At 38.7% G+C, this 25,926-nt stretch overlaps 1 protein-coding gene and 1 long non-coding RNA gene across 3 annotated transcripts in view; both read left to right on the top strand.

The window, feature by feature from the left end:
• Positions 1-1,366: 1,366 nt before the first annotated feature.
• Positions 1,367-4,746, top strand: LOC122866804. Its single transcript, XR_006375812.1, has 3 exons — positions 1,367-1,576; positions 4,436-4,493; positions 4,622-4,746. It is a non-coding gene; the product is annotated as an uncharacterized LOC122866804 (long non-coding RNA).
• A 3,161-nt stretch (positions 4,747-7,907) lies between these two features.
• Positions 7,908-25,926, top strand: part of LOC122866800 (NEDD4-like E3 ubiquitin-protein ligase WWP1) — a 32,936-nt gene continuing 14,917 nt past the window's right edge. Inside the window, exons 1-10 of one of the 2 annotated variants that reach the window (XM_044176936.1) lie at positions 7,908-8,101; positions 15,406-15,462; positions 15,774-15,865; positions 16,108-16,246; positions 18,702-18,826; positions 19,248-19,400; positions 19,657-19,729; positions 22,579-22,760; positions 24,078-24,501; positions 24,877-24,972. In XM_044176936.1, the coding sequence (XP_044032871.1) occupies positions 15,796-15,865; positions 16,108-16,246; positions 18,702-18,826; positions 19,248-19,400; positions 19,657-19,729; positions 22,579-22,760; positions 24,078-24,501; positions 24,877-24,972 (1,262 nt within the window). In that variant the 5' untranslated portion in view covers positions 7,908-8,101; positions 15,406-15,462; positions 15,774-15,795. Of the gene's footprint in view, positions 8,102-15,405; positions 15,463-15,773; positions 15,866-16,107; positions 16,247-18,701; positions 18,827-19,247; positions 19,401-19,656; positions 19,730-22,578; positions 22,761-24,077; positions 24,502-24,876; positions 24,973-25,926 lie in introns of those variants that run through there. The other variant, XM_044176937.1, reaches the window with a different exon arrangement.

Below are 25,926 nucleotides of genomic sequence, written 5' to 3'. Positions count from 1 at the left end.
CAGGTTTGGCAGGGGCTCAGAGAAATCTATGGAGTCCGACATTGTCTTTGCATATGTATACACCGACTCAACATTAACTTTAGTGACCTCCGATTGGCGTAATGGGGAGTCGTTACCGCCGACGTGAATAACAGTCTTACTGTATGTACGTTTATCCTTAACCAGCTAGCCAAATATCATTTGATGTCCATGTGATTTTGATCACTCTGACAAATCCTGCTTTAAAAAAGGACCAGGCTGCCTATGTGCTTTCTGGCTTTGTTTAGTGTAATGTTACTTCCCTGGTGTAAAGCTACATATACTGTGCGTCACACAACTCAAAAGGCCACTGACTGTCAAGTAAATCTCTTGAATCAATGTAAATTTCAATGGTCTTTCCTTTTTCAAGATACCCATTTGTTTTCCTTAAAGTGTGGCAGCTGTCACTCCATTTATAGCAGCGTACATGAGTTTGTTTTGCCACTCAGTGTTGGTGATGGGGCTGATGTCGTAAAAACAAGTGACGTCAATGCATACCTTCTATAATGCAATCCTCAACTAAAACATTATAACTTTCACAAAGTTTTTACTGCATGGCTGTTGGATTGCATTACATTGTATGGGTGGTTTTGTCATTCTGTCCACCATATGTTGGCTACAGATGATTCTGATGTTCCTGTCTGGGATCCAATGCTTGAAAAACACCTCATCATAAGAGCCTGGCCTAGTAAAACCTCTCCAAATGGCTTATTAATTATTTTTTTCTCATTGGATGTACCCTTTTTATGTCTTTATTTATTTTATGTCTGTATTTCATTAATGTCTGGCATGATCCTTATTACATTGGAGCTAAGTTAATACATTTTGGGGGCTTGCACTGTTTGTAAAAATGTTGAGCGTTTTTGCACCGTGGATTGCATGCGTACAGCATTAAACATTCTCAATATGGCATGGCACTGCATGGTGTATGTCCACCTTATATTATGACAGGGATTTTTTTTTATCTACCTGGTGTCTCTGACAAGTCAGTGATGAGGGCAGTGTTGACATGACATACTTGATTTAATAAGGACTCATAATCTCAGATCCTCAGAGTCAGTGTTGTCCCATGAACATAACATAAGAGTTCCATAATGGTAGGCAAAGTTTGGACTGATGGTGGCACCTTCTTTTCCTGTTGGGAACCTGAATGTGAGCAGAGTTAAGGAGTCACGTGTCCCCCCTACTTTAAATTTTTTTTTTTAACCACAAAAATCGTGCTTAATGCGCTACTGTTTGGCCAGCCGTCAGATTCTAGCTGAGAATGTGAATTGAGCTGCTGATTTGGCTCTGATTTACCCTATATATAATAAAACAATATTATAACGATATAAATGTCCACGGATGAGTAGAGGACGCAGACAGTCTGCCTGCGCGGTTCTACAGTACATTTTGGCATCTGTGGACCAGCTGTGGAAGCGAAGGTATCCCACGCATGCGCACTTGAAAAATTGCTCACTGACTGAGCAAGCGGCAGTTCATAAAAATGAAATACCTACAGCAGCAGTTAAATTGAATGTCTTTCTGTGTTGGGGAGATGAAAAAAAAGAACGGAAATGTGAGTTGTTGATTAGAATATTCAATAATTTAGCCCAGGATAATCAATTTTTTTGTATAGACCTGTTTATGTTAGGCTAACGTTGACGAGCGAAATATGCACCAGCCCGTCACATATTTCCAAAAGAGAAAAATATTTAAGGTGGTTGTAAAACAGCATGATTTTTCTATTAACTTATGTAACTTTAAAACGAGTCCACCTTAAACAGAAGCAAGTGTTCGTCAACAATGTATGAAAAGCTGCTAGTTTACTTAAACGTTAGACTCACACACCGCGGGTGGATAACTAGACTCTGCTTTCACACCAGAGCTCAGATTAGGTGGAGGTGTCTATGGAAGACAGGGAGGGCAAGGCAGGTTATACAGTATGTGCTGTATAAAGGGTTAGGTGATTTTGGTGTGTTGATAATGAGAGGAATGAGTGAACATGATAAAAAGTGAAGGTTGAATTAAAAATAAAGTACACTAATAATAATACAATCAACATGATTTCAATATGGCCGCGGCTTTCCCATCAGCATTGTTCTCAGGGTGGCCGCGAATATCTTACATTCACATTTACTAATAAAATGCCTTAAAAAGTATTAAATAGTCTTAAATTCTGTTTGGGAAGGTATTACATATTGATTTATTGAATGCTGTAGGCATGGTCTAAAATTAACTCCAAGCGCAAAATGCCTGTGAATTTAGGTCTTTGGCGAAATCAACAAGAGTCGATTTCGAATACGCTGAAGTTAGCTTCCCATTCGCAGCTTCCATTCGGCAGTTAAGGGGAAAGTTAAGGGAAATTCAAGTTAACATTGCTGAGCGACCGATCCTCCGTTTTTTGCACCTCTTACTGTTGTAAACGCGTGTTAGACTGTTTTAGGTAAAGCCTTAATGCTGTGTGAAACCCACTTTCAAATTTGTATAACCTTTATTGTAGCCTATTTGTGAAAATGCAAAAAAGGGCGATTTCACTATTTTTTTCACATCTAGATCACATTGGACCAGGTCCAGAACAAAAACCTCTATAGGTACACTTGTCAAATCTGGTCTACATTATCCCACAGAGGCTGAAGATTATTTACTTTCAGATTTGTGAAACATTTATTGTATTTGTAAAAATGAAAAAAGGGGGATTTCACATTGGACCTAGTCATTTGCCACATTGTGTATTATGTCTCCTAGTCGTAGCAGCCCTTTTGTTTTTCCTGAATCTGCCTGCCTGCCTGCCATTGTGATTTTGAACTATGATTGTTTTTTTTTTTTTAGCTTTTTGCCTGCCTGCCATAACCCTTTACCTAGCCTTTACATAGCCTTTGATACCAAAGTACTGTATAATGGCCACACTTGTCCACTGTGGAGAGCAAGCCACCGTTGGGGGAATTCTGTTCTCTTGCTGTCACTGGAACTGATGGAGTAGGCTGAGTAGGAGATAGGTGTTTTAGAGACAAGGTTGGGCCCACCACTGTGGCCTTGTTATTCCAGAAAAGGAGGCACAACTGAATAATTCTTAAGATTTTAGTTTATTTAATTCATACTTTTCAGGAGATTGTCTCAGGTGAGGAGCAACCCCACGTTACTTTTAAGGAACGGTGGGTCCCAGTCATCTTTGATGATGGCACCCAGCTGGACAGGATTGTGAAATAGTCTTCTGACAGGATAGAAATACATCCCAAATGTGATTCTGTGAGAGGTCAACAGCAGTTTCAACTTATATCCATGAAAATACTTTTTTTTTTACTATTTCTTGAGTATAGCAAAGAAATACATTATTGGTGGTTCATATTAAACCTGGTAGATATGTATATTGTCTAGCCTAGTTTACATATTTGTACATTTTAAGAACATTTAAAAATAGTATCTTTGTAACTAAAACAGAAAAAATACTCAATATAAACAATAACAACTATATTAGATATCTTGATATCAATATTTACACCAACTTGTCATAACTTTTTTTCCTCACTTTTACACCACTACTTAAAGGTAGAAAAGAGAGATTGTATCCTCTGGAACTACTTACCCATCGCAAGAACTGAATTGTCAGTTTGCTTTGAGAAAAACTTGGTTTCAGGTCAGATTGGTCCTGCCTGGTACATGGCATACATTGTAAACAAATTTGATGCACTAAATCTGTATTGTCAGTGAGTTTTCTATAGGGAGCAGAAAGGATATAAAATGAAAAAATGGTAAGAGGTAGATGGAAAGGAGGGGCAGAAGAAAAAAGGGAGAGAGGAGGGAAGGACATGAAGAGTGAAGGAAAGGTAGGGAGAAACAACGGCAAAAGACAAGGGGAAAAGCACAGAGAACTGGGGGGGAATAAAATAAATTAGAAGGAAAAGGGAAGTAGAAAGGGAAAAGTAAAAATAGAGATAAAGAACAAAGAGGAGAGGGTGGAAGCTAGAAAGAAGAATGGAAAAAACAAGGAAAGAAGTAAGGAAAGTAAGATAGACAGAAATGTACAGAATGTAAGAGGGACAGACAGTAAGAAGGAAGGGAATTGAGACAAAAGCGGGAAACTGAAAAATGCTGCGTTGTCAGCAGACATAACATAGGACACCAACAGGTTAAACAGGTAAAAGGTTAAGGCAGGCAGGAAAAAGCAAAAAAACTAGCATAGTTCAAAATAACAATTGCAGGCAGGCAGATTCAGGCAGAACAAAAGGGCTGCAACGCTACGACTAGGAGACAGGATACACAGTGTGGTAAATGACTAGGCTACTGTGCAGGTCTACAGTATAAACAGTAAAAAGGATAATGAAGTAATGAGGATCATGTCTGCAGGCAGGTGCAAGTTCAGGTGCCAAAATGTCTTCATATATAGATCAAATGAAGAACAAGTACACTAATGGCTGAATTATGGTACTTCTAACAGGCCACAGTAAAGGTCTTGGCAGACGTCAGGAAAAAAACATTGGCCAGTTAGAGGAAAGGTGAGAGAACAACAAATTTTTGTTGAAAGAAGAATTTGAAGAGTAAATGAACCAGTTGATCGATCTATGAAGATATTTTGATTTGTTTTTCAAAAGGTAAAAATAACTTTTCTACTTTTGATTTGAAGTGAGAAAGACAAGATCTTCATGGCAATCAAAAACCCTCCAATGTGGCTGAATTACAACAATTCCGCAATGATGAGTGGGCCAAAATTCCTCCACAGCGCTGTAAAAGACTCATTGCAAGCTATCGCAAACGCTTGATTGCAGTTGTTGCTGCTAAGGGTGGCCCAACTAGTTATTAGGTTTAGGCGGCAATCACTTTTTCTCACAGGGCCATGTAGGTTTGGATTTTGTTTTCCCTTAATAATAACAACCTTCATTTAAAAACTGCATTTTGTGTTTACTTGTGTTATCTTTGATTAATATTTAAATTTGTTCGATGATCTGAAACATTTAAATGTGGCAAAAAAATAAAAAATCAGGAAGGGGGCAAACACTTTTTCACACCACTGTATATATATATATATATATATATATATATATATATATCCATAATTTAATAACTCCACATGTGAACTTAACAGTAAAGGTATGGGATAAACAAAACAGAAACTAAAAAAGCTGTTTCTTATGCATATTTAATTCTATTCTGGCAGAATTTAGCATGATGCCCAACTAAATTATTTCTCTGGATTTTGTATTATTATGTAGTCCTTAAATGTAAGTGTGCTTTGGTGTCCTCTGCTGGTCTGCGCACACACACACACACACACACACACACACACACACACACACACACACACACACTAGCAGCAGTAACAGCAGTCATACAATTTGAAATATGAAAGATTTGCAAGAGGGTTGCCTTCTTTAGGACCCATATGACTTAAGCCTCAAATGTGATCAATTGTAATGTGAAGTGTGATGTGGACAAAAAAACTCAAGATGACAAATAAAAAATGGCCTGTCTGACTTCTTTTCAGCCTCTCTTCAACATATTGTTTATCAGAAAGTCACTGAACACTAGCCCCTCCATAATTACTATATGTGTACAATAATAGGCACCAATAAGTGTAGCCTGTCTAATAACAATAACAATAGCTCAATTCAATTTAATTGCCATGCCAGTGAGCCAGCATGCACAATACCGGGGCCCTGAAAACTATCACTCCTACATGAAATGCAGCCATCAACAATGGTATCAATTAGACCTGTGCTTTTCCTGCAATTACATGTCAAAATGTCTGCCTACTTGTATCAAAGTTTTTAAGTTAAGAATATTAGAATATAGATATTCAAGTATAAAAAAAAATCCCCCAAACAAATGCGAATATGACATGAATTACAGATTTGATCACCTTGGTTTTGCACCAGCAATAATTAAGATTTTTACTGCCCTACTGCACAAAACAATAATCAATAATACTATGTGTACTCAGGTTTAATATAATTGCTGATCAATATTATTGAGTTAACAATTATTATTGGCTTTTAAAACACACTTTCCTGGCTGCACAGCCTGTACAAACGCTGTTCTGATGTTGTAAGACACTGCTTAATAATTAATTTCACATGGATTTGGGCCAGTATATATGAAGTTAAAAGATATATGGTGAGAGTAGACATCAGTAGTTCAGTTGTAGAGGTTAGATGAGAGGTGGGGTAGATATGGAGAAAATGAAATGTACATATTGTCCCATAATATATCAATACTCCATACAAAGAAAGCAGGGACTTATGAAATCATCTGCTGTTTGTTGTCTTGAAAGTGAATTAAAAACCAATGGTATAAAGTGACTATTGTATTGGGTTTGCTAATACTTTTAATTTAAATTTGTCACCCCTGCTAATTAGCGCGTATGTCCTTTGATTCACAGACAGTGACTCTATTTCTATATAAATGGCTGAAGAAATATCTGGATGCATTTACACTCAATGGAATGTGATTATAGTAAGAAATATGTGTTACTAAAGAGCTGGAATATCAAATTATATCTGAGCTGTCACACTACACTGTTACTAAAAGGGGAAGAATGAAAGAAAATGGAGTATAGTGTATAATTGGGCCTTCCCTCCCCTTTCTTCCAGTCTGGTTTCATTCTTTGGTCTCTACAAGTGTGCTCTCAACCACAGTCAAAATTCTCAGTCAAGATTTACAGATGGATTATTTATTCAATAGACAGAATCTTTATAGACACAAGATGTCAGTGAGTTAAGACCCATCAGTTATGACCTGATCTGGTGTTGTGGTCCAGTACTTGCCAGACTAATGTATGAACTTCACTGTAAAGTCTGGATTTCAAACCTCAAACCTGATAAATGTCAAACTTGTTTACTCAGGGAATTAGTTTCAATATGCCAAGCTCACACATGGTGTGAGAATCATGAACTGACATATGCCAGATCACAACAGCAGCCTCTAAAACAGCCAAAAAGAGCAGCTAGTGCCCACAAGTGAAAACAAATTACACCAGCTGGGGCCAGAAGTGCAAAAATGTTTATGTGTGGAGTGCACCTTTAAAAAATGTGGTGTAAGAATAGCAATGTAAATACATGTCATTCTGCAATATTTACTAGATAAATGCATTTGAAGATAAACCTTTATTAATCCATGTGGCCAAATTGGGTCTTTGCAGAAACAAACAGGGAAATGTACAAAACAAATGGGTATAGAGCAACTTGTGGCTTACTGTTTATATTATTGGCTTGTGACCCCTTAAAATAAATCAATATCTACTTGTGACCCCTCACCCCAGGTGATCTTCGCCTTTGTGTTGTGAGCAGTTCCAGAAGAGGTAAAAAATATGCAGTATTTCACAATTAAAAATACAAAAATTAGAAAAAAGTCTGAAAAAATAAACACACTTATGTTTGTTTTCTTTCTTTTATCGTCTTGTGACCCGTCAGATTTATCTTGGAAGCCCTCTGGGTCCTGACCCCCAGGTTAAGAACCACTGTAGCATACTGTACAAACATAAACCCTCACCATTTGTGAAGTAAAATGAAACAGACCTTTCAGGATGACTAAGATGAGCAACATTGCTGCAGTAGTAATCAAAAAACGGAAATTGGTCCAATATGAGAATAAAATAATAAATAAATAAAAATAAGAGACATTTGAGAAATATTTATATAAACAAAGTTAGAATTCACATAAAATACAGGAATTATGTGCTCGCGTTCACTTCGACAAGTAGACAAGACTAGGGTGTCTTGGTTTGTGCACTTAAAAAAAACTATATACATTATGCATATTTAAATTATACTTATAGATCATATGCACAGGAAAAGTACATATGGTCTGGTCTAACCATCCATCAAATCGTCTGGGTATCGAGGTTGTGCAACAACAACATTAACGTTATCACATATATCTAAGGTATTGACTCAAAGGGTTAACTCGTGTCCCGTGTTATTACACAGCAATATTTGGGGTGGCGCGCCTGTCGCCCGTGTGTTTTGCTGGTTGGAGGCTTTTGCAAAGAGATGGCAAGAGAACCGTAGCAGACTGTGGGGCCTGTACGGTTGGGCATTTTACCAACAACCGTAACGTTAGAGAACCGCAGAGACACAGAGAGTAGGAAAGGAGTGGATTGACGGAGAAGGTAAAACACAGCTGCTTATGTAACTTAAACCACGAACGACTTTCTCGTAACGTTAATATCTTGTAATCCATTCTTGACAGATCTGTCTTCCACATCTAACCAAATAGTTTGATTAGCACTGTGATGGCGGACAACTAGCAAAGCTGCTAAGTAAATTAGTTAGCCAGCCGGCTAGCTGGCAGCAAATGGAGAACGTTAATAGCTAACTTGGCTAAGTTTGTAACGTTAGCTCGCTGAACTAGCCGTGTCTGCACTACTGCAAGTTGTACAGCTAAAGATTGAACACATTGAGTGTTTAAATTGCGTGACGACATTACCATCTGGCTAGCCAGTTAGATATCATAACGGTAGTTAGAAGGATAGTCAGCTAGCGTTAAGATAGTTACTCCGACAAATAAGACTAAAATTGGGATATTTTGTCTGTGGCTAGCTGGCTAGTTTATTGCTAGCTAGCTAGCTGACTTTAGCTTTCCGTTGCAGACTAGTGCCAGTACGATACATGGCTACATGTCGTTAGCAAGCCTTTTTTGACTGATACTGTACCTATGTGATATGTCTGGTGCAAATATATGATTACCAAACATTGGCTCAGATTAAGGAGATTAATTGCCTAAGGCCAATGGTTGCCTCTTAAGTTACTATTACTTTGTGAGCTAACGTTAGCATGACAGTAGATTATCCAAAGTTAGCCAATGTTCATTAACCATAACAGAGTTTTTGTGTTATAAGTGTTTGCGTTTGAACTATCACTAAGGTGTTGTTAGCGTATGGTTTACGGAAGGTTTTAAAGTGTTAGCAATCTGCTCCTTCATTATCCAATAATTCATGGTTTTGTTTCCTGAACTTTGTAATCTGTAAAAAAACAAACAAAACATTGGTTACCTCTAATTTTTAAAGGTGCGGACAGTTGTTGTCTATACGGTGTTTCTTTGGTCATGCACAGTACCTGACTTAAGACAGGTAAACACAGGCCTGACATGAGGCACACTGCTATTTAATACAGCATTGCTACAACATTTCAGTAGCGCCCCTTTACTAAAAACTAGCTAACGTTCAATTTGGGCTCAGCTACTACCTGATGGGAATCCCTATCAATAACGGTTAGGCCCCAGTTGTCTTCCATTCCCCTTCTGTGGAAATGGTCTAACATGACTTTATTTGTTTCAGTGGCTAATGAAGGTTTTCCCTACAATTGGCTGTTGTATTTCAGGACCATTAGTGTGCATCCTGCTCTATCTCAGCTATGAACAGTGGTTTGGCATCTCTGCCTGTCACATATATATATTAGTGCCACAATGGGAGGGAATTACTTAAAGGAAGCTGTCACTTGAGCAGCAGCTTTTGCAGTCTGGCTCTGAAATATACTTGTTTGCGTTGTCGCTCAATCTTTCTCTCTATCTCTCTCTCACACGTTGACCTTTGAAAAGCAAGAAAGCAGCTGTGGGGAAAGTAGGATTTGTAGCCTGTCGCCACTGTGTGAAATTAGTGTGTCATGCCAACAGAAAAAAAAGTTGTGAGAATTTAACAGCTCCCAATTCTTGTTCAGATAAAGGAGAGACAGGTTAAAGTTTGTTATTCACTTAACCTTTACCCTGACATAATGGTCTGCCCAGTGTACTTCAGTGCAGGCAACTCTGATACTGTGTATGTGGGCTTGAGCATCCATGTTGGTGTGTAAATTGTTATGTATGTGAAATTAGAGAACTTCTCCTCGTATGAGCCCAGTTTCCAAGGTCTGTCAACAACCTTCCCTAAAGAAGCTTTGGCATTTATGCAGACATACAAACGCATATGCACCACAAAATATAAAGTGTATTGTCTAGCAGTAAGCAGGGTTCTAGTAGCTTGATTTCAGACAGAATTGTCAACTCGTTACACTCCATTTCCATCTTCAGTCTAACATTGCCTCCACTCTAACCGATTTTTGTGGGGGAGGGGGATTTGATTTTCCCAATCACTAGAGACCAACGTATCGGCCTGAATCTAACATAATTTTAAGTCGACACTGATGCGTAGCCATTCCAACATCCTGGTTTTGCCAGGGTTTTAAGAGTTGAGTGGAACAAAGTTAAAAACAAACTACTTACTAGTTACTTAGTTGTTGTTGTTGTTTTTCCCCCAGCTGACTGAGGCTGTATGAGGCAGTGCATTTTAAAGTGTATTCTCTATATTGCTTAATGGATACTACCTTTTGCAGTGAGTTGTTGTGTGTGACTAATGTGCTGACAGTGGTTAAGTGTCCCGAAGTCTTTCATACATCAATTTGTCACATCCCATTTCTGTACACTGCCGGTTGTCTTCACAAGGCATTTGAGAAGAGGAGACCAAGTTTACACTTGCTTAGCCAAACTTTTCTTGTTTCAATACATATATTTTCAATCATAACTCTCTTCATTAAATTATGCCTCAGAGTCTGCTAGTCATTTGGAATCCACATTCATGCTTAAGGCAATTTTAATGACTTCAATAGGGATGCCCCAAGCTAATCTGCCAGATAGATATTTACAAAATGAACTATATTCACAAATCGTTGTAAGACACTTTAGAAAGCCAAGGGAGAGCTGTGCTGCAGTCTGTTTTTCTTGAATCAGAGCTACTCAATTGTCAAGTATATTTTACTTAGATTGGTTTTAATGTGCTTAAAGTGTGGAGGTTTTAGCTCTTTAAGTGTGAAAGAAAATGTGAATATTATATTGGCATCAAAGGGGAAAAAAACTTGAATAGGACGTTCCTAGTCTGCAGTGCACCTGACTTGTATGTTGATTGTCAGAATACTTTGGAGCACCCAAAGGAAATCCAGACTGACACAGGCTGAGCATAAAAACCTGAGTTGGAAAGTGCGAGGGCCAGGAATTGATTGGACCCTTCTTGTTGGAAAACACGCTGCTAATCACTGAGCCACTGTGTTTTTCAGTGCTACTGCATTCTTCATGAGGCATCCCCTTCAAAAGTGAATCTTTAACTCAGACCTCCAGGCTTAATAGAAATACTGTTACATTTAATAAGTAAGTAAAACAAGTTATTTATGTAACTCACCTGTTTAAATTATATTAGGGCTTAAAGTTATGTAGAATTAAGGACATGACGGGTGGCTGCCATCACAGGTGGCTGGTTTCAGCAACCAGGCTTCATTCGGCCCGCCTCAGCTCCATCGACGCTCCACAGCCATTTTTGGATTAGTCGGTAGCCGGAGCAGTCAGGCACTGCCAAGATCGTGTCGGCTGGAGGCACCACACTGAGCTTAGAAACCTATGGGTGACGTCACAGAGACTATGTCCATATTTCATACAGTCTATGATTTGAATATATCCCCATCCATTTAAGTTTTGAATTTTTTTTACCTCATTAAAAGATTCCCATTTGTGTAACAGAAAAACTAATAACATGCAGTAGGTATTCAAAATAAACTTATGGTGTAAATAAAAGTTAAGGTGTACCAACTTTTACTCAGTAATGTTTCATTCTGAACCTGATTCTTTGTATTAATTAACAAAATTGGCAAATCTCTGCTAAGAGAAATTTAACTAGGAGAATTTGACTACTGTTCATTGTCTGCAAGCCGTCAGCCATTTTTAAACTTGACTATTATCATCTATCTATCTTATCTACAACTCATACAGATCTGTTTGAGTTATGACTGACGGTAAAAAAAAACACACCAATAACTAGTTCTGGGCAGTTCCCAGGTGGGATGCATTTTTCATTTAAATGCTACTGACTGGTATTTGTTCATCCCAGTTACAGGATTAGTGTCATCCATTTAAATTAGGTATTTTCAACAGCTAAAAAATCTAATATGCCTTTATATCAAGGGTTCAAGGTTAATTTATTGTCATTTTACAGCACAGTATGGTGTAGAATATTTCCTATAGCATATAAAACCATGTGTGATGTGATCCATGTGTCAGTCAGTCCATATAAGCTGTACCAGGGGGATTTGAGGCAAGTCTATTGCCTGGCTAATAATTGTTTTCATTATTCATTTGGTAAGACCCTTGAGATTGATGGCAGATGACTGCTGGACTCTCATTCCCATCATTTATCCCATTTTTTTCTGTTCTGGCTGTCACCTGCCTACTCTGTATTGAAGGCTGTTAAGCAGTGTCAACCTATTCCTTATTCTCAGGATCGGTTGTTTTGCTCAGTGATTGATTTTATTGCTCTGTGGGTCCCTCATTTTGTCTCCCCATAGCTACTGTATATTAGAAATCAAAATTTTATGGTAGCATAGTTGGCATGTCAAGTCAACAAAGTTTCAGTGTTTGTTACAGGTTAAGCTTTATATTTTTTTGTATGTAGCTATTTTTCAAAAAGGATATGGGATGTTTTTTGTTTTGTCTTTTTTAACACTATGAATAGCCCTTTGCTTATATTTATTATATTATGTTCTTTGATAATTATAGTATGTATTCGATTTCAGCTTATTGAACGTGACAGTTTTGTTTTTAAATAAACTCCAAAACTGGAAATGATTTACTTTTGAAACATTTAGATAAAATTGACATGTTTTATGTTATGTACGGGTCTGGGAGACTTTGAAAGAGGTTTTGACCTTTAGTATAATTGTTACATTCAAAAAAATAAGGTAAACTTTAAAGTACTCTTATGTTTATTTCCCCTAAAATGTCAGACCTTCACTTAACTGACTTGTTTCTGTGCAAAGTTTGTCACTAGAGAGGTATTTTCATATTCCTTTTTAGCTTTACTAAAATCTGAGATTCAAACATACTCTGGGCAAGAGAGATTTGGTACATCACAAATTTGAAAGTCAATCGCAATGCTACCAACAAAGAAACCTGAAACCTCCAGCACAGAGCAGACTTCTCAGTACAGAGAGTGAGAGTTTGCACTAAGTTAGCTTAGTGAAAGTTTTGACAGCAATCAGGGTAGAGTGTGCAGTTCTTGGATGTAAACTGGACCCTGGAGCTTCCTTCCACTATCTACTAACATTACGTAATAACAATGTGAACACACTATAAGAGTAAGAGATATTTATATTTATTGTATCTTTCACAACCCCTAACGCTGTGTCAGCCACTGCCAGTTACTAGCTAACAAGCTAACGAACAACATAAACAGATAATAGATTTTGGTGCACAATTGACTCATCTGAGTCTGACTGAGGCTCAAACATGTATGGCTGAATTATGTTTCCTGTAACTCTAGCCATCTCGACGCACACCGCTCTCTCACCATGGATGTATGTCTCTCACCCACATCCATGCTCGCACCGGTCAACCTAACCCGCAACGGTGGTGGGCGAGGCATTCAGAGATCCAGAATTTCTCAGTGAGGGAGAAAGAGTTTTCCCCTTTTCAGATCTTTTTTTTTTTTGTACTTTTTATGTGGGATAGCCATGTTAAACAAAATATTAATCATAGCAGAGTACATACTTGTCTGGAGGGGAACTATAACTTGGGCTCAGAGGTTTTAAATGGCTAATTAACCTAGCAGATTACTAGTGCACTCACTTGGTATGAAACTTTGAGAGTGGCAAGATAACAGGCAATAAAGTGTCTGCATCTGCCCTGTACCTTGCACACTGATCAGTTAATTCTTGCACGGACTGTCCCTATCTTCTTAATTGGGTTCTGCCTAAGCTGCTTAAAAGCTGCCTGCTCCAACTTGAGGTCTGTGTTGGGTGATCAACCAACCTATGTGTCAACCTTGTGCTATGATCATTTAATCATATCAAAAAACGCATGATCCTAATTGGAACCTTGGTATAGGCTCAGGAAGCAGTGGGTGTAGTTACTTCTGGATATCCGTTATCCGGATATCCGCTGGCTACACCTGAAGCCCCGAAACATTGGCTGTTGCCCCAAGAGGCTAAATCGCCTGCAGACGATAGCCGATGGGTTCCGAGATGATTGTGTATATCATAATAATGATAATAATAGTACAGTATAGTATGATAATGTAGTATAATAATTCTATTCATACTGTTAACACTGAGCCTGAATGAAAGTCAACATTTAGTACTCCACCAAGTACTACAAGGGAAAAAAAATCATCTGACAGCACACAGCATTTGTTTCGGTCAATTTGATGTGAAGTTTTTAGCCTCGTGATGAGAAAAGAAAATATCTTCTACAATATAAAATTGGCACACTATTGCATATTATTAAATACTAATAATATAAAATTACATTTAGAAAATGTAATAAATTTAAAAAAAATTCTACCTGTGTATTTAAATTTGTGCTTGCTGTAGTGTTTACATTAACGTGACTGCATTCAATTCATGCTTGATCTATGTAGGTCATCTAATGGAAATGTTACTTCGTCTTACCTAGTCAGATTGCCACCGTGTCTTTTACAGAAAAGTAAACCTCAAGTCGACACGTAAAATTGCCAGCACATTTACGGATTAAAGTGCATGTCTGAAAGGGCCTAAGCATGCCAGAATTGTGGTATTAATATCAGAAGAACTAAGGTTAGGTGGCACTAAGGTGGTGAAAAGAAGCCAGACCCCATTGTAACATTCTGCTCAGAAACTGCACTGTATAGATGATGGTAAACTCCAAGACAGAGCTTTACAGCCTTACAACAGAACATGGCACACTGCAGTATGAGTGATCAGGTGACAGGTTTTTTTTTAACAGGTTCAGTTTAACCCAGTTATCTAAATCACTAGCTGAAAAGTGATAACAAAGCTAACAATCCTTGAACTGTTTATTATACGTAATTATGCTTCACATTGCAAAAATTCTGTGTCCATAATAAGTCAAAGTAGAACCAGGATGTAGCAAACAACATGTTATGTGGTTGCTTTATAAATACCAAAGGGACATATCGGAGGAATAGTGATAGGTATCACAAACCAGTTCTGAATTGGAACCAAGAAGTAGGAATTTGTTGTATATTATTCACAGTATGGTAGACTGAAGCTAGTGCTCACAAGTGTAGTTGGCCTTTACAAATACAGTAGAGACACAATAAAATGTAATCACTGCACAATAATAATTTCACTGAAAGGAAAAAGTCGGTTTTTGCTGTGAAAGGAGAAGTTAGCCCACTGCTAAAACAACAATCAAACATTTGTAGGTGTGATTAGTGATCAGTTGGAGTGAGGCTTTAGCCAATTGTGCAACTATAGAACATACCACTAGATCTAATGTTATTGTGTGACAATGAAAAAAGCAAAGCAACAGGGGATTTTCACAGAATGTCCTATTTATTATTAGAGAACACAACATTTAGTATGTGTGAAACAATTTTCGCTCTATGTTAGACTTGGAACTGCTGCAGTTTGCAGCATTGTTTGCAGCCTTGTCCTAAAAATTTGCTCTTTTCTGTTTCAGAGAAACCATGGGACACGGAGTGGGCTGAACCTGAGGGTCTAGCAGCACACACCATTTGTGAGTATTGATTGTTTTTCAAGCATTATGTCTATGTAGAATTATAATATGGGAAACAGTTACAACATTAAGTAAATAAAGTAATTTTACACTAAATATTAACAGCTAAGAGCTGGAAGGACCTTGACCACAAACCTCAGCAAAATGTTCAGAATATGCTGAAGCAGCTTCTATGACTTAGCTCAGCTGTATTTTTATTGTAACCCTGCTGAGTTCACCTGTTTCTTATTTGTGACTTTACTGGGTATACTGTATGTCTTGTGTGTTTGATGTTTGCTTTGTTTGTCTGTGTGTGTGTATGGTTTTGTAAGGTTTCCCACTGTGGTGTATGACATGGCCACGGCCTTATCTAGAGCAGAGTCTAGCCATAACCAAAGAGGAACATCACAGCTCCATGCCATTGGTGAGTCCATAAACAGTAGACTATAATATTTGGGAGTGGCAGGGTGGCCTCAGGGTCTAGACCCTGTCACTCCCTGAGAGAGCTCACAATGAAGCACTGTGTGAAAAGAGGTTTTTCCCTTAAGGATCAATAATATATCACAATATTACAATCTGAATATCTGAATAAGAGTGTCAACTTTATGCTGAAAATGTCAAATGTGAAAGTAAAAAATTTCCCTTCCTATATGTACCCACTGCCAGTTTCCTGTGCCAAAATCAAGAGGAAGAAGAGTCTGTTTGGGACTGCCATTTATGTGGAGGTGACAGCGGAGGGGGAGTCGCGCCGCACAGTGAAGTCGCACAGCTCCTCCAGTCCTAAATGGGATGAGAGGCTCACTCTGTAAGGAGCAACAATTTGCCTCCTGTGTATCTAACAGTCTTTGTCTATGTGTGTCATAGCATGTTATTTCTTTACCTTAATGCCAGTTTTTTTTGGTCTTCTCTCTCCCTTTTTCCTTCTTTAACATCTGTGTGCATGATATGTGTATTAAGTGAAGCTCTGTACACCACACAAATTCATGTTCACAGTGTGCTTCATAAATGAGTGTTGAAGGACAACTCATGAATCCCCAGTCACTTTATTATTTGGAAAAGATAAAATGAGAGACAGAGGCTGAAGATTTCTGAATTGAGACTACCACAAATATCTGTCTTCTCATACTCCCCCTAAACAGAATGTTCCTAGAGAGAGCCTATGTTGATCTCCAAATGGCCCAAGCTTATAGAAAAAGCTGTTGAGAGACAAAGATAGAGCAACAGTTCCGTCCTCCTTTGTAGGAGGCCTTTTAGTACGCTGGCTGGTGCAGGAATTGGGGGTCTATCTCTGTCTGACAGTTTATACCTTATGTAGGAAACATAAGGTTCATGAAGCATGTATTAAAAAAAAATAAAAAACCTTATTCCACGGAAATTCAAAATATAATGACAAAAAACCCTCAGGTGGCTCATCTGATAATTATTTGAACAAGGGAAAATGCTGTACGACAACACAAAGAGCTCTTTGTATAATTTGTATCATCACCATGTGTAGAGTCCTACACATGGTGTTTGGGCTATAATCCTAGATATTTCTCTTTAGGCCGATGTGCTCAACCGTGAATACAATGACTGTGCTGTGTAGTGTTCATTTTGTGTAAGGACAGAAAACACAAGGAAGCAGCGAGGACAAGTTACTCTTGTGAGATGTTTTGAGGGCAAGCAGATGTTGAAAAATAGAGAAACTTGAAGAATTAGAAGCATCTAAATAATAATTTTCTTTGTTGCTTTTTTTTCTAAGGGGGAGCAGATGCTGAAAGGGGGTGGTGGTGAATGGTGTGTTTTGTTAAATGTACATGTCACCTCATGTCTTGCTCTTTGCTTTCCACAACATTTTTGGCTGGACTGCAGCAAAGCGAGGCCACTAAAGTCTGTCACTGACTGACTGAGTGAGTGATGAAGTTACACCATTGGTTGGTCAAGTGTTGGAGTTTCCCCCATTGGCCGTTGCACTTTCAAAATAAATAGGCGCAAATGTGATTTTACCTACCGTAACTCCAGATGCTATAAGTATATTCGCAGCCCTCTGAGGCTATCGCTAGTGGGTTCATCCCTTGTTAGTGCAGACCAGACAATTGGTTCCCAAAAACAGCGTTTTCTTCATTTAGTTAAAGCAACCAGTGGGGGCCACAGCTTAGAGGGCTGTGCCTATACTCAGAGAATCTGGAGTTACGGTACATAAATAACGTCCAGTTTGTAGAAGCTTCACCCTCTAAGGCTATAGAAAGTGGGATAATGGCGAAGCAGGATGGTCCATGCCACTGGGTCTGTCCACAAACTCAAACACGGCCACTTCACAAGAAGTCAATAACCAGTCCATAACTCGCCAATGCGTCACAGCACAATGGCACATCACAGTATCATATGCACACAGATGACACAGAGACCGTACAATGAAACTGTAAAACAACATAAAACCTAATGCTATGAGAAAAAGAGACGGCAGTTATGCACTGTGACAGTCCAGCATAGAGCAGAGTAGGAGAGAAAACAGCTCTCCCATGAGGGAAAGCACCCAGTTAAAGCACCCCAAATAACAATCACTCTGACAAAACACTCAATACAGAGTGAGTCATATTAAAAACAAGAGACATCCTGCAGATAGAAATTAATGAAAGAGCAGGGGGAGTTAATAGATAATTAGAATAGTTATAATTAGAATAAGTTCTCTTCAAATCAAACATCTTAAGATATGAGTGGAAGTATTGTTCGTGCAACTGCATTTATAACATTTTAAAAAATTGTTTTAATATTGTACATCAGTACACATTAAGAACAAACTATCTGACTATCCAACAATTTGGTCACAATACAGCACATTGACAGTTGGTCCAGCCATATACTAGTTTAAAGCAGAGTGTTGCAAAAAAAAAAGAGCCTTTGTGTTTAGTGAATCCATCCTGGATTTATTAAAAAAAGGGTAAAAAAAATTACTACTGATCGAGTACACTGGTGCTAAATACTGCTAAACTGTTTGTAACACAGATATGTGATTTTGTTTTTCTTTGTATATTACTACAGCAGAAAAAGGAACATGATGAGCCAGTCTATGCTTTAGCAATGCTATTATTTGACTGTGTCTGTTGACTTTCTTCTCATGACGTTGTAAATTTGTGTGATTTGTGTTAAAAGTTGTTTTAAAGAATTACATGTTATATGCAGTGAAACTGGCTTCTAAACCAGCTCACATAGTTTGAAGTTCCCCTTTCTTTCTAGAGTAAGAAGTAAGCAATTTTGTGTGTGTGTTCCTGACCTTCTAGGAATGTAACACCGCACACACAGGTGGATTTCAAAGTATGGAGTCACCACACCCTGAAGGCAGACGCTCTGTTGGGCAAAGCTACGCTAGACCTAATTCAAGCCTTGGAGCAGCATGACAGAAAATGTATGATTTAAGCTACATCACACATACACAACCATATTAAAATACAAGATGTAGAGTAGCATGTGTTCATTATTTAACAAATACAGTTGTGGCACAGTTACTACAGTACCAGAAAACAGCAGATCATGAAGGTACTATACTATAGCCAACATCAGTATCATGTATTCTGAACTTTTCCTGTCTTTTTGCTACATACATACCATTATCTCTGATCATCTCTTGATTTATAATAGGGATCATTAAAGTTTGTGTTAATCAGAATCACCAAGACAACAAGCTTGTTGCTGAGGTTGCCTGATATCCCACACTGCAGATTAACATGTATTTTTCTCTAATGTGAACATTATAAATTAAGCTTCTTCTTTTTTTATGTTGCTCTATTGTAATGCCTCTTCCCACACCATCTGCTTTGGCTCTACAGTGGAGAATGTGAAGGAGGTGCTGAAACTGAACGTGGAGCAGAAGGGAGCTCTGGTACCCACAGGGGAGCTGACTGTCTACCTAGATGGACTGACTGTCACTGACCAGGAGGAACTAGCCCCGCTTACCAATGGCAACACAGCAAATGGCACCAGTGAGCTGAGTATATATATGTTAGGGGTGGGTGATAGTGGGCTTGCCAATTTTAATTACCATGTGTACTGGTGAATAACAATCAATGCCACAAAAACATGCATACAAATACATGTACTCAGGAAACACTGGTACACCATCTCCTAATCCTTGTACAATCAAACACTTACCAATTCATCTTGTTTGAATTAATTTACTAAATAGACACTTGTGCGTAATATCTGAAGGGTAACATTGTTTTCTCCAATCCTTTCCAGAATTCCAACAGAATGGCGATGCCATCCATGAAAATGGAGACTCATCTTCCTCTTCCTCAAGGGCTGCCAACAGGTAAATTAAACTAACTAAATGAACCAGCAATTATGGGGCATTTTATGTTGTTCCACATATTTCATGAGGAAGAAGATTATGTCTACTTCACTTTTCCTAAAATGGTTGTTGGCCAAGCATGCTTATCCTCAAGTAAAGGAATGCTAACGGGCCGCAAAGAGTCATGTTAGCATGGTTTCCCCCCTCCCCAATGTGCCCTGTAAGAACACATGAAGGAATATTTTACATTACTTTTGATACTCATATTCTATACTCTTGCGCTAGCTCATGTGAAAAATACTTTTTATATATTATTTATTTATTTATTTTTACCTCAGAGAGGTCTGTGTCTTGTCTGTTTTGTGTCTTGCTTTTTCTCAGTCCTGGCTATCCCCTTGGCTATCCTGATTTAAGTTCTGGTACCAATTTCTATTATCTGTCACACTGAAGTGCCCTTCAGTGAGGCTAACAGGTTTTTATTGGAAAGCCACAAAGGAAGCACGTCTGCTCATCGCTACAGATGGGAGGTTGGTGGGGGTTGGGGCTGCCTGGCTCCTCTCTGCATTGCAGTTTCTGAGAGGACTGCAAGACACAAACAGGGGTATATGTAAAACTTAGTAGAGTTCCCCCTTCCTGGGTGTTCCCAAAATGTTTGAATACTCAGCCAGATAGGAAAGGAAGCCAGCTGAGGAATATTTGTGGTGCTGGTATCGTTGTTATCTAAAGAATGAAATGTTAAACATGTGTTTTATGAAAACAAGACATTTAAAATAACATATGTCTCTAGATAGAGCTGTTCGCGTTTTTCGCATGTTTCGCAGCCACCATAGTTTCTTCTACACGGGGAGGGTGATGCGAGGGGTATTCAAATAGTTGCAATCTGCAATTTCACCATTAGATGCCACTAAATCCTACACACGGGACCTTTAACACTAAGAAACTCAGCTAATCTGCTCGACCAGGACTGTGTGGTTTGGTCAGATTAGACTGACAGTGCTGGCAGCATAAGCAAACAACCCCACAACTATCATCACTTTTTTAGTCAAAGGTTGCTATATTGTGATTGGTGCACTGCCCACTTAAAACCATGGCTATATAAAGAGAACTGGATACATCGTCGAAGGCGGGGCCACGTTCATTCCTATGAAAGTTGCTCAGTGGCGCATGAAGCCAAAAAAGTTCGACTTCATCAAATTGGCTTCAAAGCCTGACGCACTTCCTGGGGGCTTGCTTCAAACCAGGGATTTGGAGCATGTACTGTGCTAATTCTAATGTTACAATTCTGGAGGCAGAGGAGAAAATTATTGATGGCGTGATAACTTTCCAGAGTTGTTAAATCCTGCCTTGCAAGGGTATAAACTGCTGTGCAGGTGTTGGCTCTGATTAGCCTTGAAAATTGTAGGTACAATTGTGGATGTGTTTATCCCCTCTGCATTTTTAATGCAGTGCTAGTTTTGGTCTGAACTCTGCTTTGGCCTCCTTGGTCCTTCCCCAAAATGTGACTTCACTTGCAGCATATAAAAGCCGACCAAACAGGTGAGTAGTCGGCTATTTAGCTTGGACCCAATGTTTGGGGAACCCTCTTCCCTACGTCTTTCCATTTGTGTCTCTCTTTCTCTTAACTTGTTGTCCTTCGTGGTCTTACATCACTGTTATGCTTGGGTGTTTTCTGGCAGTCTCCACTCCATTGCCGCTCTTCTCTTTTCTATTCACCTCTTTTAACCTACCTCCCTTTTATTTATTTTTCTCTTCTGAAATCTTTTTTTTCCTGAGCCTTACTCACCTTGCCTGTGCCTTGATTTCTCTTATATTTTTCTTTTTACTCTGCTTTGCTTTGTGGCATTTCCTTCTGCCAAGTAGGGAGACCCTTTCTGTGGAGCCAGAGGTGCCAGTTTTCACAGCCAGTCAAAACACTTGATACTGGCCTCCATGCTGGCCACAGGAGTATGATGTTGTATTTGGTTCAAACTGTGTGTGTTCCTACTTATACATAATTTCAGTAATTGCTTGTCTATTTTGTCTCTTTAATTCATTTTCTCTCTTTCTAAAACAGGAAGTCCAGTTACCTTAGTATTTGTGGCTTAGTATTTGTAGTTAACCTATAAATATTGAAACATCAGTATAATGATAAAAATAAAGTATTATAATAGACACAAATTAACAAATAACCATCACTGAAATTATTGCCAGCCTCTGCTGGGCTATACATTAAAATTTATACTGGGAAATATATGGTGGGAAATTAGCTGGCATCACATTATAGTAAGTAAGCTGATTAGTAAAATAAACATTCATTGGAGTTGAACCTTTTCTGTCTTTTTCTTCTTCTTGGTTGCTGGCTTGTTGTTCTGATGTTTTTCTTATTGCTGGTTGGCAACCCACCTCTTGCCTAGACAAAGCCTAGACTTGAGTCGTATGGCAGATTTTGCATTGGTCTTAGTGTGGGCACTTCTGTGGCACGACTGAACTCTGCCGGCTCACAAAAGGGCCTCTTCAGCTCTGCCCTTTACGTCACAGTGTCATCCTATTATGTCCTGTCCTTGCCCCTACAAGACAATAGTCTCAATGTCACAAGTCAGAGTCTTTTATCTGACTCCCGCACACACAGTGGAAGTAGCACACATTTAGCTCACCCTCACTAAGCCGTGTAAATAGAATTTATTATAAGGCTGTTTTTGGTCAGTAGTTATTTGTTCTTAGAATTTACTTCTTTTAGTTTTAGTATAAATGTATACGTATGAATGATATCTTGTCTTTTTTATTTTATTTTATGTATTATATAAGTATATAATTTGTCAGGATTAGTGAGGGAATTGTTGTGTCCCCTTCCCAGATTCATATTTTAACTCCTTGTGTGTTTTCTCCTAAAGCTCAGTGAATGGTACAGACTTCGGCCCGAGGTCAGGTTTCTGTTCAGCCTCCAACGGTGTGGATGGCCAGGTGCCTTCCAGCTCCTGCAGCCCTGCCCTTAGTCATGTCGTCAATGGAGACACCACACCCGACTCTACCCCAGTTCACCAACCCTCAGACAGTGACACAGAGAGTAGGACCGGTGAGCTTGATCCTTAGTTTGCATTTCACAATGTGTGAATTACGGTACCTTGAAAGGTTTAAAATAGAATCCCTAGCTTCCCAGGTTTGTCATGATGTTTCCAGCCTTTTCAGTGCTACAAAACCCTGCAGTCTCCCAAGATGTGTGTTATTCGGATGTGTTTTTCTCATTTATGGCCGTAACCCTATGAGTTGCAATGTCGTTGGATATAATTCACTTGAGAGTTGGACAACATATTAACTTAATATATTAGATAAACTATAGGCTTATGTAAAAGATAGAATAATGCAAATTATTACCCGACCACCTCAATTATAAATGTGCATCTTTCCAGCAGGTGTTCATTGTGTAGCCTGGGCTGGGGTCAGGCCACTTTAAGTGTAAGGTCTTCATGGTTCACTTGGTCCTAGTGAACAATAGAGAAGATCAGTAGGTTCATTTTCATTAAGTGAGGCCTGTAATCTCTGCTGCTGTCAGCACCTCTGTCGAAAACTCCCTGGAGAGATAAAAGGAAAGAAAAGGAATGCATTATACTGTGGAGGGTAGGCAGGGCACCAATAGCACATTGACTACACTGAGCTGAGGTTGATGTGAGAAGATTAATTCTTTACTAGTACACTTTAGTTAGTCACTTAAAAAAAATTCAGTTAAAACGAATTAGAACTAACGCTATTTGTTCGAATTAATTAAAATCCTGCCCATGTACCCTTATCATAAGAATGGTTTCCCTTATTTGTTGTGCCTCCACTGCCTGTGACAAGCTCACAGGTGACTTCAGAATTGTTGTATGAATGTTACTGTTGCATTTTTAAAAGGCAGCAAACAGCCTTATCTTTATCCATCTATGATGTCAAGTCCAAAACACTTCCACACATAACTTCTCAGATGGTTTGGTTCCATGATATATTTAGGAATATTTAAGTTTTTCCCATTTCCTTATATATAGTTTGAATTCCAAATAAAAAGCAACAGCCCTACTAAGCACCCACTCGGGCAGAAAAAGCAGCAACAAAGAAGTGTAGAGTTCTGACTCTTGGTGCAGGGGAGACCGAGCCATAGTTGTTAGTCAGTGTTTTGATTTAAGTTGTTTACATTAACAGAGACACTTGGTGATCAGCCAGTTGCTATAAATTGATGCATATACTATATATGTATGTAGATTCCTAGATTACTAGACTAATGGGCACTTGTTATACCATCAGTCATTTAAAAGGCAATTCTTTTCCTGAGACATCACTGACATCAAGTCATCAATGGAGGAAGTGTTGAGACCATGCATGTTAACAGCACCATTGTCTTTCTCTGACTTGCCTGTAGTCAATGGGGAGTCCTGTGATGCTCCTCTCGGGCCATCATCTGCTCCAACAGATGATGTGCTGCCCCCTGCAGATAACCGTGAGGACTGCAATCAAGATGCCACCCTGCCAGACCCTGACACAGCACCAAATAGCACATCTCAACCCCTGCCAACATCCATGCAGGCTCCAGCCTCCTCTTCTGCTGCTAAGCCTACTGATGGCGCTGCTGCTGCTGCTTCCTCCACATTCACCTCCCCAGCACTTGGGGCCACCACCATCACAACCTCCTCATCATCGTCCTCTTCCACCCCAGCACTGGGAGAAGCAAATGCTTCAGGAGGTGATGGTGGTAGCAGTAGTAACAGTGCAACTGTAACAACAGATGGGGCCAAGCCCAGGCAGCAGGTCCCCAATGCTGGAGCCTCAGATCCTCTACCACCAGGGTAAAACCCACCACCAACTTTTTCTGCAAATTTTCTGCAGCTATTATTATATTATGAGGTATTTACTGTATTTTGAAAAAAATAAAATAAATATATATATAATTTATTTTAAAAAATATTGTGAAGTATGCCAGTAAATAAGAGGGTGCAACCTTAAAGTAATACTCCAGCCAAAATCTGTCTCCTTGAATCTCACACACCTCATATTTCAAAATCATGTAACTAAATTATTAGCTAATTAATTAACTACATTTTCTGCATTTTATTTCTATCCATCTCTGTCCTCTTGCACAACCTTATGAAGTTTTTTGTTTTCAGCCTGATTTATTTTTTTATTATTATTTTCAAATTGTTGTAAATTGGTGTTTCTTTAAGGTGGGAGCAGAGAAAAGACCCACATGGGAGAACGTACTATGTAGACCACAACACCAGGACTACTACATGGGAAAGACCACAGCCACTGCCACCAGGGTGAGAGTCTCTCTTTTGCTCACTTCCTGTTTTCAACCTCTTTCAGACATGGAATATTCATTTTACCAGTTTCATCTGTCCAGTAGCAGTGGCTTTTTGGCTTTCATACATAAGTCTCCATAGCATCCTGTTTACACCTGATGGCTTTCAACTGTGTCTGCAACTGAACATAACATTGTAGACCAATGGTGTTGTTAGATTAATTTCTTGCTTGTATTTATGTGTATGTGAATATAACAAAAAGAAAAGCAGCTTGGTGTTTTCTCTACTAAGTTGGTTATTTTCTATTCTACATCAAGACACCTCATGGTATATTATTCCACTCATGCCAAGTCTCCCGACAAAAAACAAAGGTGTAGGTTATGTTCAAAGTTTGTTTGAGGTAAGTTTAACTTGTGATTAGGTCAGTTTCAGTGAGAGCTAATGTCTGGAAACGCATGATCAAACGGATTCGTTGATCATTTACACTTATAGAACAAGAATGAATGGTGTTCAGTTGTAAGAAGTTTCTTCAGGCTGCCTATTGCCTTTACGTCAGTTTCAGGTATCAATAAAATGCAAATGAAAAACATCGCCAACCAAACAACCCAGCCATACACATTAGGTATAATGAAATTTTGAACAAATATAGATGTAAAATTAGGGGGAAAAAACAAAATTATACCAACATGAAACTTGAAGATATTGAGAACGCCATTAATCAAAATCAATTCTGGGATATGTGGAACAACTGCAACACAAAGCAATCCCAAGCACTGCCCATCCAAAATGGTGACATCTGGAGACCACATTTTGAAAATCTGTACAAAGACATACCAATAAATCTAATTAATTCAGATCAATGCATTATAAAAGAAAAATGCTAAACATTAGAAGAAACAATTATAGACAACCATAACCCCCTTCATTTCCCAATGACTTGGGAAGAATTGACCACACAGACAAAATCTCTCC

Source organism: Siniperca chuatsi, linkage group LG19 (assembly GCF_020085105.1).
Source record: "Siniperca chuatsi isolate FFG_IHB_CAS linkage group LG19, ASM2008510v1, whole genome shotgun sequence".
Classification (NCBI taxonomy): domain Eukaryota; kingdom Metazoa; phylum Chordata; class Actinopteri; order Centrarchiformes; family Sinipercidae; genus Siniperca; species Siniperca chuatsi.
Note: the sequence above shows the minus strand (reverse complement) of the source record. Positions and strands in the feature narration are given on the sequence as shown.